The following is an 18,243-nucleotide window of genomic DNA, read 5'->3' as shown; positions in this document are numbered from 1 at the left end:
AATTTTAAGTAAGAGGCACATGTCTTTTAGAACTAGATACTTTTCATCTATTATTTCTCTAAAGACTTCTGTCTGTTTTCTCTTCTCTTCTGTAATTTGTTTGTGATATATTGTACCTCAAGGGACAACTCTAAGTTATCTTTTTGTTCTTATTTTCCACTTCTGTTTCTTGGTCCTATTGCCTGGACTTGATCTTCTAAAACTTTAATTGAGTATTTTAGTTTTATTATAACTTGTCTGTCTTCTGAGGGTCCCTCTTAATTTGTATTTGTTTTTTTATGACTAGGATATGTTTATTCTCTTCTCTCTATGAATATTTATTATAGATTTCCAGGGCTTTTGTTTGTTTTTGAAAGATATTTTTTCTTTAATTTTGGCTTTCTCCCTTATATCCTTTTCTCGTTCATTTAAATTTTTTCTCTATTCTTTATTAATTAAATAAAATAACATACTAGTTAAGAGCATAGGAGCATAGGAACTGCTCAAGAGGCTGAGTTGTGGAGGATCACAGTTCAAAGCCAGACTGGGCAGAAAAGTCCCTAAGGCAGTATTTCCATTTAACTAGCAAAAATGCCTGACTGAAGTCATGGCTTAAGTGGTAGAGCACTCACCTTGATTAAGCAAGCTGAGCAAGGCCCTGAGTTCAAGCCCCAGAATGGAAAGACAGACAGAGATGGAGACAGAGAGAGAAAGACAGACAGAGAAAGACATAGAGAGATAAACAGAGACAGAGAGACCGAAGACCACACACATAAAGTGGAATCAGATGCCCAGCTTGGAACCCTGGCTGCACCATGTTTTTGCCATATGACCTGACACAGAGTTACTTTATTCTCTTGGACATCACATCCTCATCTATAAAGAGTGGATAATATATATAATATATAATATACATTTATACTTTGTCATGGCCAGTCACGGGTTTTTGTATGGTCCATTTTTATTAAATCTTTCTCATTTTCTGTTTTATTTAATTATGATTTTTGATGCGATAGACTTCTCTATTTTCTGTATGTTGTTTGTTCTGCTCTTGAGATCCTTGGGTTGCATACGCACTGCTGGGGCCTCAGGGCAGCGCAGGGGTAGACCCCTGGCCCGGCTTGTGCAGGCCCAGGAGATACAGACAGGTAGACAGGCAGAGTACTACACCAAAAAATTACGTATTGTGAGATTTAGTTTTCATTGTTATTTAGTTTCTATACATTGCTTTAAGAGAAAGAATATAGCCTGCCTGCGTAATGATGCGTTCTTGAAATACACAGGCTTCCTTGGGTTCTCAGAAATGCTCACTCAGTATCATCACCCTTCCGTGGTGGATGAACAGAAGTGATGTTGTAGATGTGATAAATGTAAGGTGGTTTTATTGTGCCAAATTTGCTGCTATGCAGATACGATTTGCAAATTACTTTTTCCTGATAGGCAGGTCAGTGACTGAAAAGATTATGTAAAAGTTCCCACTGGAACAAAAACCAAAACACCACCACTGCTTCAGTCTGAAAGCTTTCAGTGGGCTAAGGGTTTTCTAGAACTCTCCATCAGTCTTCAACAACCTTGCAAAGCAGGGACCCTAGTTCCCACCCCTTCAGTGACACAATTGAGGGAAATGAGGTTTAAGGGCCATGTCCAGACTCTGGGGTCAGAACCTGAACCATGTCAGGGTGTAACCTGCTGCTTCTCCTCTTTCCCAAAGGCCAGCAGTGCGCAATCACACAGAGCACTTATGAAATTAACCAAGCCAGAGGACAGGCCTATAAAAATAAACTATATATATAACATATAAAGTAGAATAAAAAAAGTCTGAGAACCATAAAAACACATTAACAGATCAAATGCAATTTCTGTTAGAAATCAACTATTAAAGCAATAACCAAAATATTTCTACCTATTAGAATAAATAGCCCTGAGCCAAATAAGAAACCTTAATTAAATTAGAAAGTTTATTAACTGCATAACAGCAAAAATATCACAAAACAATTGTGCATTAAAAACAAAAAATCATAAGGGTATTACGGAGACTACATTAAAATATTGCCTCTATGTGATATATTAAAAACATTCATTAGAGAAGTCAGGTATAGTGGCACATTCCTCTAATCCCAGCATTCAGCCTGGACTATAAGATCCTGTCTCAAAAAATATTATTGCTTGAAGGGCGCTGGTAGCTCATGCCTGTAACCCTAGCTACTCAGGAGGCTCAGACCTGAGGATCACGGTTCAAAGCCACCCCTGGCAAGAAAGTCTGTGAGACTCTTATCTCCAGTTAACCACCAGAAAAACAGAAGTGGTGTGTGGCTCAAGTGGTAGAGTGCTTGCCTTGAACTGAAGAGCTGAGGGACAGTGCCCAGGTGCCACTACTGACTATATATATATATATAATTGTTATTATTTTGAGAAAATATATACACATATATGTTCATATTTGTATATATATTTATATGTATACATATAGTACTAGATGTTTCAATAAGGAAAAAAATATAACCAACAACATGTCCATATTTGTTAGTTATAGAACACCTCAAGAAAACCAAATGTATTAGGTTAAAAATCATAAAATAAAAAATATTTAATTGGAATAACAACTAACTAAATGATTGATTCCTAAAATTACTAATAAAATTAATATGTATTTGACAAATTCAAAATAAAAGTGAGGAAAGGAAGAAATAACTGATTTGGGGAATGAAAGAAGGGTAGGAAATGTCACAAAGGGTCTCACATTGAAAATTTCTCAGAGAATATTAAGAATAATGTTAATTCTAAAATTTTTAAATTTTGATATAATTAACAAGTTACATTTGTTATATTTATCATAACTAACACCAGTACATTTCAAGTCTGCTCAAATACAAAAATAAATAGCAAATCAGATTCTATCAATAGTAAAAATCCCTCAAGAAAGATTGCTCAAGTCCCACATGGCTTTTCTGTTACACGTAAAAAAATTTCTATCTTGTACAATTTTTCTCAAAAAACAAATTTTTGAGCACAGTGCCTCATGCTTCTAATCCCAGCTACTTGAGGCATATATATATATATATATATATATATATATATATATATATATATGTAGAAAGAGAGAGAGAGATGATAATATATATTAAAACACAGCCTCTCATGTTGATATCTAATTTTTAATTGGAGGCAAATTGTATTAGTCTGCTAAGGATGGAGAACTTTAGACAGCAGGTTAAAATGATTCTGCACAGTTGCAGGAAGAGTCCATAGAATTTGTTGGCAAGCACTGTCTCGGATGTAAAGAAACTAAATCCTGCCACCGTAGTATGGGAAAGCCACTCCCTGAGGTTGGCAGCTAAGTATAGGGCCATCATGCAAATGTGCTACAGAATCTATTCATGTATACTTCATGAACATTTCCTTGCGTTTTTTCCTAGTAGATAACTAATTGTTGTATAATTTTCCACTGTACAGATATTTTGCATTTTACTAAAGCAAAATATTATTACTAGAACATTTAGGTAGCTTCTAATTACAAATAATGCTGCTTATTTCATATACCTCCATGCACTCTACATTCAACCTATGCACTCTATATTCAAGCCCCTCAAGACTGCTAGAATAAGTATTAGAAGCATTATACAGATCTGTTTGGCTTTCAGGCATAGTCTTGCTAAGTTTGCCTTATAGAAAAATTGGAAGGATTTATAATATGCATCTGTGAAGGTACTTTTTCCCCCAAACCTGTTCCTTTTCTGAGTGTTAAATTTTCAATGTTTTGCTACTCTATTTTATATATTTAAAAATATAATATATTTTATAAAATATATAATTTATATATATTATAAAATATTTACAGTACATACTAATTACTAATGAGTCTGAACAATCTAGAACATTTGTTCATTGGCTTGTACAAAATCTACTTCTATCTTTAGCCCATTTTTAATGAGAAGATTCATTCTTTTACTAGATAATGACAGCTATTTTTATATTAAGGATATTAATGTTTACAGAAAGTGTCAAAAATATGTTACTGAATTTCTTATTTGCTTTTCATTTTGTTTGGTATTCTGGTTTTAAGAGAGAAACTAGTGAAAATATTTCTGTGTTTTCTAACTCCCTAGTAGCAAACCATCTCTAATGGTAGAAAATGTTCTCACTTTGCAAAATGTCATAGAAATAATGGATTTTAGACCCAAGAAATCTGTACATGTAGTTTAAGCTGTTTAAGATGAATAAATTTTATCACTTTGACATCAAATTATTTTTTCTTTATTCTTCAGCAATTTCTCTATCTGTAAGCTCTGTCTTGTTGATTATACTTGAAGGCAGCAAGCTGCACAATAGAAACCCAGCTTTCTGAATAGAAAGGTTTCAGGAAGTCAGTGGAGTCCTTGTGTTCAGAGCCTTTGCAAACCTTAAATCTTGAGTTCAAAGTCTTTACTTACTTCTTGACAATAGCTTTCAAGCCCATCAACACAAGAATAAACACCTTCTCTTCTTTCATCCTACAGAATCATATTCTCTTTATATCTGTTAACATACTTTTTAAAAGGAAAATAACTTTTTTTCTCAAAAAAATCTTTCTTTAATTCCATTGGGACAATAAGAACAAAAAGACTTCCAACTTAATGTTATATCTAAGTTCTCCAGGAATTTGGAAGAAAATATAGAAACATGTGGAGATACACAGTAAAATAACAAAAAGGAAAGAAGGAAGGAAGGAAGGAAGGAAGGAAGGAAGGAAGGAAGGAAGGAAGGAAGGAAGGAAGGAAGGAAGGAAGGAAGGATGAAAGAGTCACCTGGTGACTCACCCCTGTAATCCTTGCTACTCAGGAGGCTGAGATCTGAGAATTGCTGTTTGAAGCCAAGCCAAGCAGACAAACCCAAGAGTCTCTTATTTCCAGTAAACTAACTAGCAAAAGACCAGAATTGTAGTTGTGGCTCAAGTGATAGAGCACCAGCCTTGAGAAAAAAAAACTATGTACAAACATAAGGTCCTGAGTTCAAGCCCCAGTAGTAACCCAGTGTGTGTTTGCCTATATGCATGCATAAATGTGCAAATGCGTGTACACACACACACTCCTCCTGATGACATTTAAGAGTTTTCACACACTCAGATTTATCTCCTAGCCACTGTGGAAATGTCACAGCTAGCACCTGGTCATTCAGGAGCTCATAGCATTCCGTTTCAGCTGCCAATAAGAGGAAAATTTAATTTTTGGTTATTGTCACCCCAATAATACTTCATTAGGATGTGTCATGACCATATTAATTAATTTAATATCTATCCATATTGAGAGAGCTCACCAACGTACCCCCATGATTAAATAGCTATATATATGGCTTAAGCCTAACAAAAATAATTGTTCATAAATGTATACCAGGGTTATTTCTTAATCACTATATTCTGTATATCAGAACTACAGTGTTAATTTAGATAGGCACAGTCTAGGCTGTTTTATCATCATATTTAGGATGCTCACTCTAAAGGAAGAGCCTGATAAGTCGGTGTTCAAAGTCATTAAGCCTCCTCAGAGAACTCTCGGAGCCCTGTGCTGGCGACTTGATCACGCCCAGAAACCTTTCCCGATACACACCCTGCACAGGAAATTGGAGCCCTGCACACCCAACCGCACTCTTGTTTAGACAGGAGGCCGGCGTCAGCATCTCCACCTGCTGTTTCCACCTCCCATCATCCCTCATTACACAGTTCCTAAAACTCTTAGCTAGGTGCTGTTGTGAGTCCTTTTTTAAGAAGCGAGGAGGGAAAGAGCATCAGGCAGAAACCCCAGACCCCCACAATCTGATCCTGTGTGACTTCAATAAGATGAGATGACAAGGAAAAAGTACTATGGTCTTCATCTCCTGATAAATACACCTTACTTATCCACACTCTTACCATGCAAAAGTCAGAATCTCTCATTCCTGCTTTGATCCCTGTGTGTGGACAGTGCCTGGTGATGTATTGACGATGACAGTACTACTTAGGGTCTTTCTTTCCTATCGGGGCTGTGATTCCAAGTGTCTCAATGGAGTCTCATCAATGCAAACTGTAACATACCCCTTGTTAGGAAGATAAATGACTCCCTTCTCTTAGGGGGCCCACTCCTAGCATACTGTCCCTTCTCTTAGAACCTCTCCACCTAACAGCATCTGTCCATCCGGCTTCCTCCCCGCGAGGCTCCCACAACCCACAGCAGGCTAGGCACTGCTGTGACAGTGGCTTCAATGTCCTGCTCTTCTTAGGGGAACATACAGTGTTTCCTTAGTTACCATCTTCCATGCTATTCTATAAACCCTAAGAGGTGGTCCCGCATCTGTCTTGTTCATTCCCATCCCTGGAGCAGCAATTCATTCTCCATAAATGTTGGATGGAAGAGCATTATTAGTAAACTGAAATGTGTAAAGCGCTCAGTTAAGTCTTGAGCTACTTTACGCACTCAACACATGTGTTACGTGCTGCCACACCACCTGTGCCCTCCAGAGACCTCCTAAACCTGTTGGGCTTCTCTGGGAGGCTTAAAAACAGCGCCCACAGACCTGAGGCCTCGGGGCAGCCTTCCTGCACACTCCCCCACCTCATCTGGGAACCTGAGCTGGGCTGCAAGGCCGTTTGGTAACCAGTGGATTCTGGAAAGGGAGAGCGGTGGGATGGAAAAGGAGCCCCACACTGACTGCCACACAGGGGGTCCTTGCGCCTCTCACCTCGACCCATGCCCCATGCCCCACACTTCACCGTCTCCTTGCTGCGGCTTTTAGACTCTCATACAGCATTCTATCTTTAGTTGTTTTTCAGAAGACACAATACGGCCTGCAAAATGTTTAAACGCTGTAATAGGAGCTTCTGAGTTACCAAGTTCTGCAGTTATATTTAGGTGGGCTCCCTGGGTAAAACCTAAGTGCCTCTACTTACACGTGTGTTTCCTTTCAAATGGAATGAGAAGCTGGTCTTAACTGGGCCAGAAGTCGTAGTGGCTGAGGGGTTTCATACCCAGATCCCAGCTTCACTGCTGGTAGAGTTGACTGCACTTAATTTTTTTTCCTTTTCAGTTTTTCATTTATTTATTTTTTATTGTCAAGGTGATATACAGAGGGGTTACAGTTACATAAGTAAGTTAATAAGTAGATTTCTTGTCAAACTTGTTACCCCTTCCCTCATTTTTTTTGTGCTTTCCCTCCCCCCATTCCTCCCCATCCCCAAGTTGTACAGATCATTTCCAACATATTGTCTTGTGTTTATCACTGTTGCCCTGCTTCTTTGTCTCACCATTCTGTTGCTTCCCTTCCCTTCCCTAATTCAAATAAACATATACCACACAGTACCAGGGTACCAAAATCAAATACAGAGACAACAGGGATATACCACAGGGGGAAGAACACACAAAAGAAACAAAAGTATGTTCATACAAGATGACACTAAGCCAAATGAACTCCAAGACATGGACACAAGAGGTTTTTCTTTGTGGTTGTTTTTAATGCATTTAATTTTCTAAACTTTCATGTGATTGCACAGGAAATACCTGTGAAACTGCTAAGTGATTATTTATACTCTTAGACTTTGAGCTAAGGATTTACTTCTATTTTAGCTTACCCTAATTGTGTGCTCTATGTCTGGCTAGTTGTCCTTTACTCTGTAGGAAATGGAGAGGTCAGACTCTGAGCTCTGGGAACAGTGGTGAGAGGCTTGCCTAGCTCTCGCAGCAGGAAGCCAGGCTGAGGGCAGGGGGATGTCAGGAAGAAGAGACGTGTGCTAGCCTAGCCGCACGCACGTGCTCCGGTCTTAAGAGTCTCAAGGGCTAGGACAAAGAGGAGTGATCATGAGGACAGAGGCCCAGACTAGAGGAAAGGAGGGGAGGATGAGAAGCTGGGACTAGGAGAATGGAGGTGAAGATGGAGAGCCAGACCAGGAGAGAATGGAGGCCTAGACCAGAGATAAAAGTGGATGATGGAGGACCTGAGGAGGAGGAGGAGGAAGAAGAGGAGGAGAAGACAGAAGAGGAGGAGGAGGAGGAGGAGGAGGAGGAGGAGGAGGAGGAGGAGGAGGAACGCCCATAATGAAAAGAAAGACAGATGATTTTGCAACTTGGGGAGTGAGAAATGACTGGCTGGCTTTAAACGACTTGGGAACCAGCTAGGTTGTATCATTAATAAATTCAAGAAACATAAAATAAAGGGAAAGCTCACTGAGGGAAATATATCTTTAGTCCACACTGAATTTGAAGCTGAGAGGAAAGACCAGAACTTTCACGAATATGAGCTGGAACTGCGATGCCAAAAGTTTCTTCCGGTTGTGTTCACCAAAGCATGATCTCTTCTGATAGTCTGGTTGCCATTTTCCCTCCATAAGTGACAGGATTTAAGAGCATGTCACTCTTTTTCACTAAGAAGTAGAATGGGTGCCAGGAAAGTTCACAAGCCGGAGTCAGATGCTAATTCCTCACCCCCTGCATTCCCACTGAAGCACGCCTGCAGAGGAGCGCCTCCCCGGTTACCTGGCAATTCGTGCCTTGTTCTTTCTCTGATATACAGTTCGCTGCTTGGCACTCAGAGCTGCTCTTTAAAATTGTATTTCCCTAGTCCCTCATAGTTATTGTTAATTCTTTCTAACTGAATACTTAAAAGATTTGGTTTTCCTCTTACCTTTTTAAGAATTGAGATACAGTCTATGATCTGTTTACGGTCTACCAAGAATATTCATGGTATTGTGAACCCGCCTGTAGATTCTTCACACAGCCATCTAGCCCAGCCTGCCTTTCCAAAATTACATTTTGTTCTCTGATAATGGCTTTAAGAAGAGCTTGGATTGATATCTGGCCGTAAAGGAAATGCAAATCAAAATAAATCTGAGATTCCATCTCACCCCAGTTAAATTAGCCACCGCATTGGGAATTCAACACATGCTGGCAGGAATGTGGAGAAAAAGGAACCCTACTGTACTGTTGGTGCAAATGTAAACTATTACAACTGCTCTGGACAGCAGTCTGGAGGTTACTTAAGAAACTAAACATAGATCTGCCCTGTGACCCAGCCCTACCACTCCTACACATCTACTCTGAACATGATATGGATATGATAAGGACATCTGCACACCCATGTTCATTGCTGTATTGTTCACAATAGCCAAGTTATGGAAACAGACCAGATGCCCTACAATAGATGAGTGGATCCAAAAATGTGGAATCTATACACAATGGAATTTTACACCACCATTAGAAAGAATAAAATAATGTCATTGGCAGGGAAATGGGTGGAACTAGAACAAATCATGTTACATGAGGTAAGCCAAGCTCAGAGAGATACACAACACATATTCTAGCTGATAGGTAGAAATTAGGTTGATCTAAAACACACTGGGATATGACAAATTATACAGGATTCTAGATACTCACATACAGTGAGACCAAAAGAGGATACTATTATGAGAGAAGTACAAAGGCACAATATATATATTGAATGAATAATATACATATTGAAAGATACTAATATAAATATTGAATAACATACTTATTGAAAGAAACTCTAATATATCAAAACAAGAGAGACTTCTCCTTTTTTTAAAGTTTTCATATTTTGATGATGTTGTCTTCTTTACCTTATGTAGGAGGTATTCAAGTGTGTGTCTTCAGAAGGGTTGTGGGAGGAGGGTACAGAGCTTGAAGAGAAAAGGGTGAAAAAGTACAGCAGTGGAGCTCACTGGACACTGATTAAAGTGAACTACGCAACTCGTGGGTGGAGATGTGAGGGAGGGACTGGGAGAGGGGGAGGGAACAGAAGACACCGTATGAAAGGAAATGTGCTCATTACCTGATTCATGTATTTGTAATCCCTCTGTACCTTCTATAATAACAATAAAGTAAATGAGTAATTTAAAGAAAGAATAGCATGGACGTTCAGCAGAAAGAGGTGATTACCTAAAAAATGTGTCTACTGCCAATGGCCTCTGCATCCTCTAAACCCAGGTACACCAATGGTTCTTAACCTTCTGTTCCCGCTCACACCATCAGCCCCTTCTCTGGAGGGAAGGCAAGCTGAAGTTTGGTGAGGAATGACTTTAAGCTGGGCAGTAATGAGTACTGGCATAGCATGCCGCTGATGGTTCTGGGGCTGAAAGGTATGGCCCAGGGCCGCAGCCACAGAGCACCCGTGCAACCACTCTTGCTTAGTGCTTTCTGCTTGTTTGTTTTCCCACCGTCACAGAGCACCCGTGCAACCACTCTCGCTTAGTGCTTTCTGCTTGTTTGTTTTCCCACCATCCAGATGCCTTGAACCTCCGAAATCGACAGGTCATCTGCGTCACGCTCAAAGTCCTCCAGCACCTGATCGTGTCGGCTGAGATGGTGGGCGAGGCGTTGGTGCCCTACTACCGGCAAATCCTCCCCATCCTGAACATCTTTAAGAACATGAATGGTGAGTCATCTCAGGGCCGCATGCCTTTTAGGTTCTAAAATGAGGGAGTGGTTTGAGTTAGCGTTCATGAACAACACAGTCAGGACTTACCACTGTGCGCAAACCCCAGTCCACCCGAAGATCTGAACCAACCTTCTCCCGTGGCTCCCAGGGAAACAGCATACCACCAACCTCGTGCATTGCTCCTCACACACTCAGCCTCCAAACCACTGCAGAGCACTGAAGCACTTCTGCAGGCTTCCAGTAACTAAACTGCAGAGGTGTTTTCTGTCGGTGGTCTTTGGATATAGGTTTTGAGTTTGTCCCTTTTCTTCATAGTAATGCTACCTTTCAGAAATGTGGGTTGACTTTTTAAAAAACTAATAAGGCACTAGGCACTATTGAAATCTTGTAGATGGAGGTGATCATTTTAATACCTGCTCTCCCATTTCTGACAAAAGAAATAATTCTTTTAATTTGATAGTTACAAATTATTGAATAGTTGGTCATTAATAATTTGTAGTTACTTATGGTTGGTAAGTACTGAGTAAAATATATACGCTGGTAAATTTATCTTTGGGAAATGTTACTCTATAAGCTTTGGAAAACAAGACCAGCTCAGATGAGTCTGTTTGCCCTCGTAACTTGCAGCCATGGGCATGTTCTGTTTGTTGCCATGATGTTTTCCTCTAAACTGTCTGAATATAGTTTCATTCATGGTTGCTAACTTCCAAGTTCCATATATCTCACGTCCATGGGCTAAGTCAACAATTGAAGCTCATTTCTGACAGGCTTGTAAGCAAGTTGGTAATTTAGTGGAACACTGTGTGGGCTTTTTGCTGCATGATCTGCTTGTTGTACATATGAGAGGAAAGAATCAAACACAAAGCAGAGAATGTGGCACGGTCCCTGCACAGACAAACCTGTTGTTTACAATCACTATTATGACTAAATTGCTATTAAGTCTGCTTCAGATGTAATGCTAGCAATTGTGTTGTCGAATTCTCAGAAGCTCTTTCACTGTGGTACCTAATTATATGCTTACTATCATATGTACTCAGTAGAAAGGACTCCAAGCAGAGGCGTGAAGGTTAGGAAGGCTTGTAAGGACTTGACTATGGAAGAACTACTCTTCATGGGGTCACTGAAGCAAATGGCAGAGATACTTTTAGGAAACTAAAAATTGATTTTCAATCATTTGAGTCTTTTTTTTAATTTGAATCTGTAATTGTCAAAACTTAATACTTTATAGATAGCATTTGTATTCTATATGAAATATTTATATAAATATTCTGCATTTATAATTCATATTTTACCAGATAGCAGGATTGAACACCTGTGCAACTATACATGTATAGAGTTACGGTTCATAAAAGGAACCCTGAGTGCATTCACTATGTTTAAATCAATGTGTCCTTGTTGAGTGTTGATCACTGAGAAATTTGGGGTTGATGTTGCAATCTTCCACTGATCCCAAACACAGCTAATTCTTTAGGAACTGTTCTTAACACATTCATCAGGAATTCTATGTTTGAACTATTTTTCCTGACACATGAGGGGAAATATTAACTCCAGCCTCCTTTTTCCTTATCTCAGACACCTGTCACTAAAACGCCATGGTACAGTGTGCTGTATTTTCAGAGGGTCCTATTACAAACCTGTAACACTCTGGCTGTGAGAACTCAAATAATTTCTCCAAGTTATTGAGTTGTCCTAGGTCCAATTCTGCCAGAAGAAGTTCATCATAGGATTTCGAGGTCAAGAAGTACTTTTACCAGGAAAATAACTTAGTCTTAATAGTAGTTTAATAAATCCTGTCTCATGATTCTAGCAGCTACACTCACAGAACCATAATTATTTTATTTAAGCAAACATCCTCAGTAACATATATAATTATTTACAAATTAAAACCACATTAGAAATATGCAGTTGTAGAACTCAACCTAAACATCAATATTCTTGGTAACAATTTCAGGTCTCTATTTCATTTCCTCTTTCCCCCTGTCTTTTATGTAAATCAATATCTTGTTAAACTCAGATTCAAATACATTTCTTTCAAGTTCCCACCACAAAATCCTTTTGGGAACGAGACCAGATAGAAATGACAAAAAGAAAAAAAGAGATATTCTTTCAAATCTAATGACCCTGCCCTTCATTCTGTCCCCTTAACGTGCAAGATTTGGCTTAGCTCTGGTGTCTGATCTTTTTTACAATGACTGTCTTATTTTAATGTTAAATGAACTTTCTCTGAAATGACCCATAGGGGTCCAGCAGTCAGGGAACTGGACAAATCTTTCAGCAATCGCCCACTATGAGGAGTACCAGGCCCTCGGTCTTTTCAGCGGTCCAGCCTGACAAAAGCAACACATCATGGTTCTTAGAGCATGGGTGATGCCACATCTACACTGACATGTACATATGACATGTACAACAGGTGCCCCTCCCAGGAGGGTCTTCTGGTGTGTAAGAAAATTAGTGCTTTTGTGGTTTATGGAGAAATAACATTGTCCACTGGGTTTAGTTGTTCTCTAATTAAAACATCTTCGGATAAATACAAGATGTAGACTGTCTTATAGCATAAAGAGGAACATTTTAGAGCCAGAAGAGATGTCATGTGACCTCACACAAAATGTAAGGTCTTCTTGGGTCTTAAATTTCATCTACACCAAATGTATGTGTTAGGATTCTTTGCTGTTATGACAGATTCCTTGACATAAACGACTAAAGCTGACAGGATTTATTTTGGCCCATGGTTTCAGTCCACAATCCTTTGCTGTCCAGGATTCAGTCCATAGTCCTCCGTTGATTCTGGGTCCCTGCTGAGGCAGAATTTCCTTCCTGGCAGAAGAGGAGGTTGAGGAAGACTGGAACCCAGGACAAGATGCTGCCTCCAAATACACAGCAAACATGACCCCACCTCAGACAATTTCCAGAGTGCCTCAAATAGTGCCATTACCCTGGAACCAACTCTTCCACACATAAGACTTCTTGGGGGAGCGACACAATACCCGAATTATAATGTCACGCAATGACAACTTTTCACAAAGGTTGGGATTATATATGGAGCCTGACCTTTACTCTGAGTTAAATAAAATAGCCATCATTATTATTGCACATTTAAGATGTACATATTCAGTGTTACATAGTTATGTGATCTTATATAAAATACAGTAATATTATATAAGCGATCACACAGTAACATGGCTAGGCAGTTGTAGGTACTGTGTGGAAACTTGACACTGCGTTGGGTACTCGTCATCACTGTGGGCCTTCTGTGCCCAGGGGAGGAGGCTCAGCCTCCTGGTCTCACCAGCTGTCCATCAATCCCTTAGCTTAGAAGGCTCCGTCTGCCTCTAATGGCCAAATGCCAGGTGAGCACTCAAATAAGGACTCATTCAAGGATAAATGGTTTTCAAATCTCTTTCCTGGCAGAGTGTTTACGTGCAAATGTGTAACAAGTGTTTGGGTAAATGCCACATTTTTTTCTGTGGTTTTTATTTTTTTGAAAGATAGGCCTTCCTGAGACAGATGAAGAAACCAGGCTCAGAGTGCATTCTGGCCAACCCAACTGTTCCTCCGTTTGAGCTTATTCTCTGCATTGAAACAATGAATTTTAGATGTCTAAAGCATGCTGCTTCTCCAAGTGATTATTCTGGGGGTGTGAGAGAGATAGCAGTTTCTATAAAATATTCCCAGAATATATTTGTCATAGAGCCAATAGCCATTTCATCCCTCCCATGTTCTTTCACAAATGTTATTAAAGGTTACAGAAAATTAAGACAATGGGAATGTTCCATTTATAGCTTTCAGAAATGAAACCACAAAATTAATGATGTGATGTATTACATTGAGAAGCATGAGCCCATAAACGACATTAAAACATTTACAGCCAAAATACAGGCTCTGCCGGCAGATCAGAACTGTGCAGAAAACTCATTTCCTTAATTTGGACCCTGTGTTTCTAACTGCGCAGTAGTCATGAAATGTCCCCTGCCCAAAAAAATATATGTCCAGGCATCAGAACCCAGATAGATAATAGCTTACATTTCTCCCATTGTGTGTGAAAAAAATAAGTAAATGAAAGTATTAAATATCCTCTCCCCATGCTTGTAGAAACCAAAGACTTAAGATAGTGTAATATAAATCTGGGATATGTAGCCCTAGGGATTAGTTAAAAGAAAATCATGAAAAAGCCTTGGGTTTGGTTTTGTTGTTGTTGGTTTTTCAGCACTGGGGTTTGACCTCAGGGTCTCATGCTTAGTACCACTTGAGCCACATCCCTAGTCTTTGTTTGTTTTAGTTATTTTTGTCAGAGGTCTTGAATTTTGCCCTAGGTAGGCCTCAGACCTGCATCCTCCTACCTTAGATCTCCTGAGGAGCTGGGATTACTGGTATGAGCCACCACATCCAGCTTCAAGGGACTTAAAACATTCAATTCAATTCAATTCAAATTCAGAAACATCAATGCATGTAATTTAAAGAATAGACTATGTTTGCTCAATTTTAAGATATTTGTACTGTGTGTTTGACCTGAAATGTAAGTGGCCCCTATGAAATAGAAACAATGATTTTATACTGACTTTTTTAAACAATGTCTCCTAAGAGCTTAATCATTCTCAGGCAATCCTATTCAAGCCTTCTTAGGCACTTCTGTGAGCCCTGATCAAAAAGTTCAGTTTTTCGATATTAAAATCAGCTCAAATTGATTACTTCTCATAGAAATGTAAGCTTGATTTGGAATTAAAGTTTATTTCCTATGAGATTCTGAACAATTTGAGTCTCATGATGTACATTTTGAAAATTTGCTTCAAAGTTGCTTGGAAATCATTTATTTATTAGATTTGAAAGCATTAAATTATCTTAACTCATTAAAGAAATTATTAGAACTACTATCTCCAAATTTTGGAAAGTTAGATTTGGCTTGTCAGAGATATTTCTAGTCTCTTTGAGCACTTCTTGCATGAGGACTAATATAGCTAGCCTAAATAAAATCCCAGTAGCACAACCTAGCTCCAGAACATGTTTAGAGGCATTTTAATCTGAACATCTCTATAATTTATACTTAATTAAGCATTATGACGCCTCCTTGTCCCCATGAGATAGTGAATCCGCCGGTCGGTCAGTGCGTGCTCTGTAGGGTCCGCGTGCTAGCCTGGCCTGTGTGACTGGACCCATTCCTTCAGTCTTGGCCCTTATAGCTTGGCTGCTCTGAGAGGTAGCCCATCATTTCCAGAGAGAAACAGGTGTGCTGCCTCAATTGAAATCTATCTGATGAACATTGGGAGGAATCAGGGACATTGATCTTAAAGAAGTGAAACTTGAAGAGGAAAAGAAGCTCTCTGAAATTTCTTTTTTTCCATTTCCTGGAGTTTGTTTTGATAAATATTGTTTTGCATGATCAGATGCATGTAGGCCTCGTGCCTTTGTGCTCCTCTCGTGACAACTCTGTAATTCCTCAAGGCTCTGCATGAGGACACAGGATTAGTGTATTGTATGCTGTAAGGAGGACACTTGGCAGGCATGTCCACTTGGAGTTGGGATGAATCATGGAGCGCAAATGAAGTTGCTTTGCAAGTGAGCATGTGTTTGGTACACCTTACTTTGTATTGTCTGCCTTTATTTATTGGCTTTGGAAAGAACATGTAGATCTGTGGTTTTATGTGTTCCTACCAAGGATCCATTTAGTGAGATGGTTAGATCCAAAATAAATGTCAAGAATTATGTGTACCTGTACTACATGCCTGTAATCAGAAATATAACACAAAATTTATTTTCTAAATGCTAATAATTCCTTCTTGCATTAATTAGTTTGGACAAAGAGTCACTGTTCAATCTCCTATCCCAGATAGTTTCAGCTCTTCCCTTGGACCCATCCATTCATTTCAGAGGAGGGCTGATAGATTTAAACATGAAGTTGGGTCAAGAGGCTGACTAAAAACTCTCTGCCACTATGACCTTTTAAAATCCCAGCCCTTTCCCAACAGACACGTGGCTTTCAGCTTGTAAGTAGCTCTGGTATCCGCAGTCTCTCTGTCTACATCTTTGCATACCAGTTCCCGTGTTTCTCCAGCTTTTATCTGCAGTGGCTGTGTCACCCTGGTCATTGCATGCTCTTGAAAGCATTGCTCCTGGAGGCACATCCCGCCACTCGCCACTCAAAAGCAGCGTTCAAGAGAGGAGAGCCAGTGGGAAGGGACCAGTGTCTCGGGAAGACAGAAGGGCTCATTTCCTTCAAGCTCCATCTTGGGAAACTGAGGCACAAAGAATTTCTGTAGAGAGTGTGGGAGGTGCAGTAAAGACAGAAGGCAGGAAGGGTCTTCATCATTTCCACTGACAGGAGTGCCACCATGGACCTAGAGCTCCCGGGTCCGTTCCTATGCTTTTTCTACACACACACATGATTCTTCTGCAAGTCAGATCTCAGTGCTGTTTCCATGCTTCATGTTGGTTGATGTACAGAACTCAAAGCTAAGGAGAGGTTGTAGGTGCGGATACTGTCTGAAGGTCTCCAGATGATGTGGGTTCTGGAGATCCAAAGAAAGATAACCTGGCAGTTCATCATCATCATTTAGGCAGGGATCCTCTAGACAGTAGAATTCAGGACAGCCAAAGAGGTGGCAGAATCTCCTGGAAAGGCACAGGGATGGGAAGTAACTTTTTGGAAGGGCAAAGGGAGGAGACACCATCGTTAGAACAGAACAACTCACAAAGGTATAGCCATGCTTCCGAGATCTAGCTGCCCGGAACATCAAACCACGGGTGAAGCATGACCCAACAGGACTCCATAGTGCCCTGCCCAGTAGCAAGCCCAGTTTACCTGAGAAGACATGCCCGCGAGAGTCTTTCTTGTTCCTGTCTGAAGCTGTGGTGTAAAGGTGACTGCTGTGTGACAGCAGATGTGTGGTACAGAGGAGCCCCAGCTGCTGGGTATGGGATGGGCCGCCCACCACCGGCGATGCCGAGTTCTCCTTTCTCTGCCTGTCTCCCATCCACAGTGTGCACGTAGGACAGCTGAGTGTTTGCTCAACGTGTTTGCAAAGCCTCTCCCTCCACGCCCTTCTGCAATCACCCACAAGATCTAGTGGCAAAATGACTGGATTCCAGATAGTTTCCAGTTCCCTCTTGCTAGCTGGAAATGCACATTTCTGAGCTAAGGCTTTTAAGATATGCCTGAAGAAGCCCATACAATATGCCTTAATGTATTTAAAAACTCAAATGGGCCCCAAGTGAACAGGCATGCAGATATTTACCCAGGAGAAAACAGTGCTCTTTTCTATTTAGGCAACAGAAAGTTTTACTTAATCTGGGAAAGAAAGCAAATAGGTCTTTCTAAAGCTTGAATTGAACAAGGCCTCTTCATTCCATCAAATCTTAAGTCGTACTTTTCAAACCACCTAAAATATCACCTATTGTAGGCTTTCTGATAATTAAAGTCTCCTTTTCATTTTCCTTGATATGCAAATCTTGTGCCAACAAATGACATTTTAAAAGTCTCTTTGTGGACTGGGCAGAGAATATAAGAATGTCACCAAGTATAATTGTTATGTTGAATAGTCACTATTCATGAAATAATTAAGGCAAGTTTAAAGTAAGCTGCATTCAGAGGGGAGCCTTTCCCAACCACCCTGGAACTGAACAGGGGCCTGGATTGTTCTGCTCACTCCAAGTTCTGCCAGCACTTTGGATCTCACGGTCCTGGGATCTTGAATTGCCCTTGGGTATTCTCCCTGGGCTCCTGCATGAAGCTTGCCTGGGAACAGGGGTGGGCAGCCTTCACCTCTATTTCTTAGTCTTTCTAAAATTTTAAATCAGTGTATATCAATAGTTCAAGTGAACATCAATGTGATAATCCAACAGACACGTGCACCTACACATTATATTCTCTCAATCCTC

At 40.0% G+C, this 18,243-nt stretch overlaps 1 protein-coding gene across 1 annotated transcript in view; it reads left to right on the top strand.

The window, feature by feature from the left end:
- The window catches only part of Pacrg (parkin coregulated), a 376,899-nt gene that overhangs the window by 201,761 nt on the left and 156,895 nt on the right, over window positions 1–18,243 (top strand). The window contains exon 4 of the mRNA XM_070010826.1: window positions 10,222–10,371. Coding sequence (XP_069866927.1) covers window positions 10,222–10,371 — 150 coding nt within the window. The remainder of the gene's footprint in view (window positions 1–10,221; window positions 10,372–18,243) is intronic.

Source organism: Dipodomys merriami, unplaced genomic scaffold, assembly GCF_024711535.1.
Source record: "Dipodomys merriami isolate MVZ:Mamm:240054 unplaced genomic scaffold, mDipMer1.0.p SCAF_8, whole genome shotgun sequence".
Taxonomy (NCBI): Eukaryota; Metazoa; Chordata; class Mammalia; order Rodentia; family Heteromyidae; genus Dipodomys; species Dipodomys merriami.
This window is presented reverse-complemented; position numbering and strand designations above follow the sequence as displayed.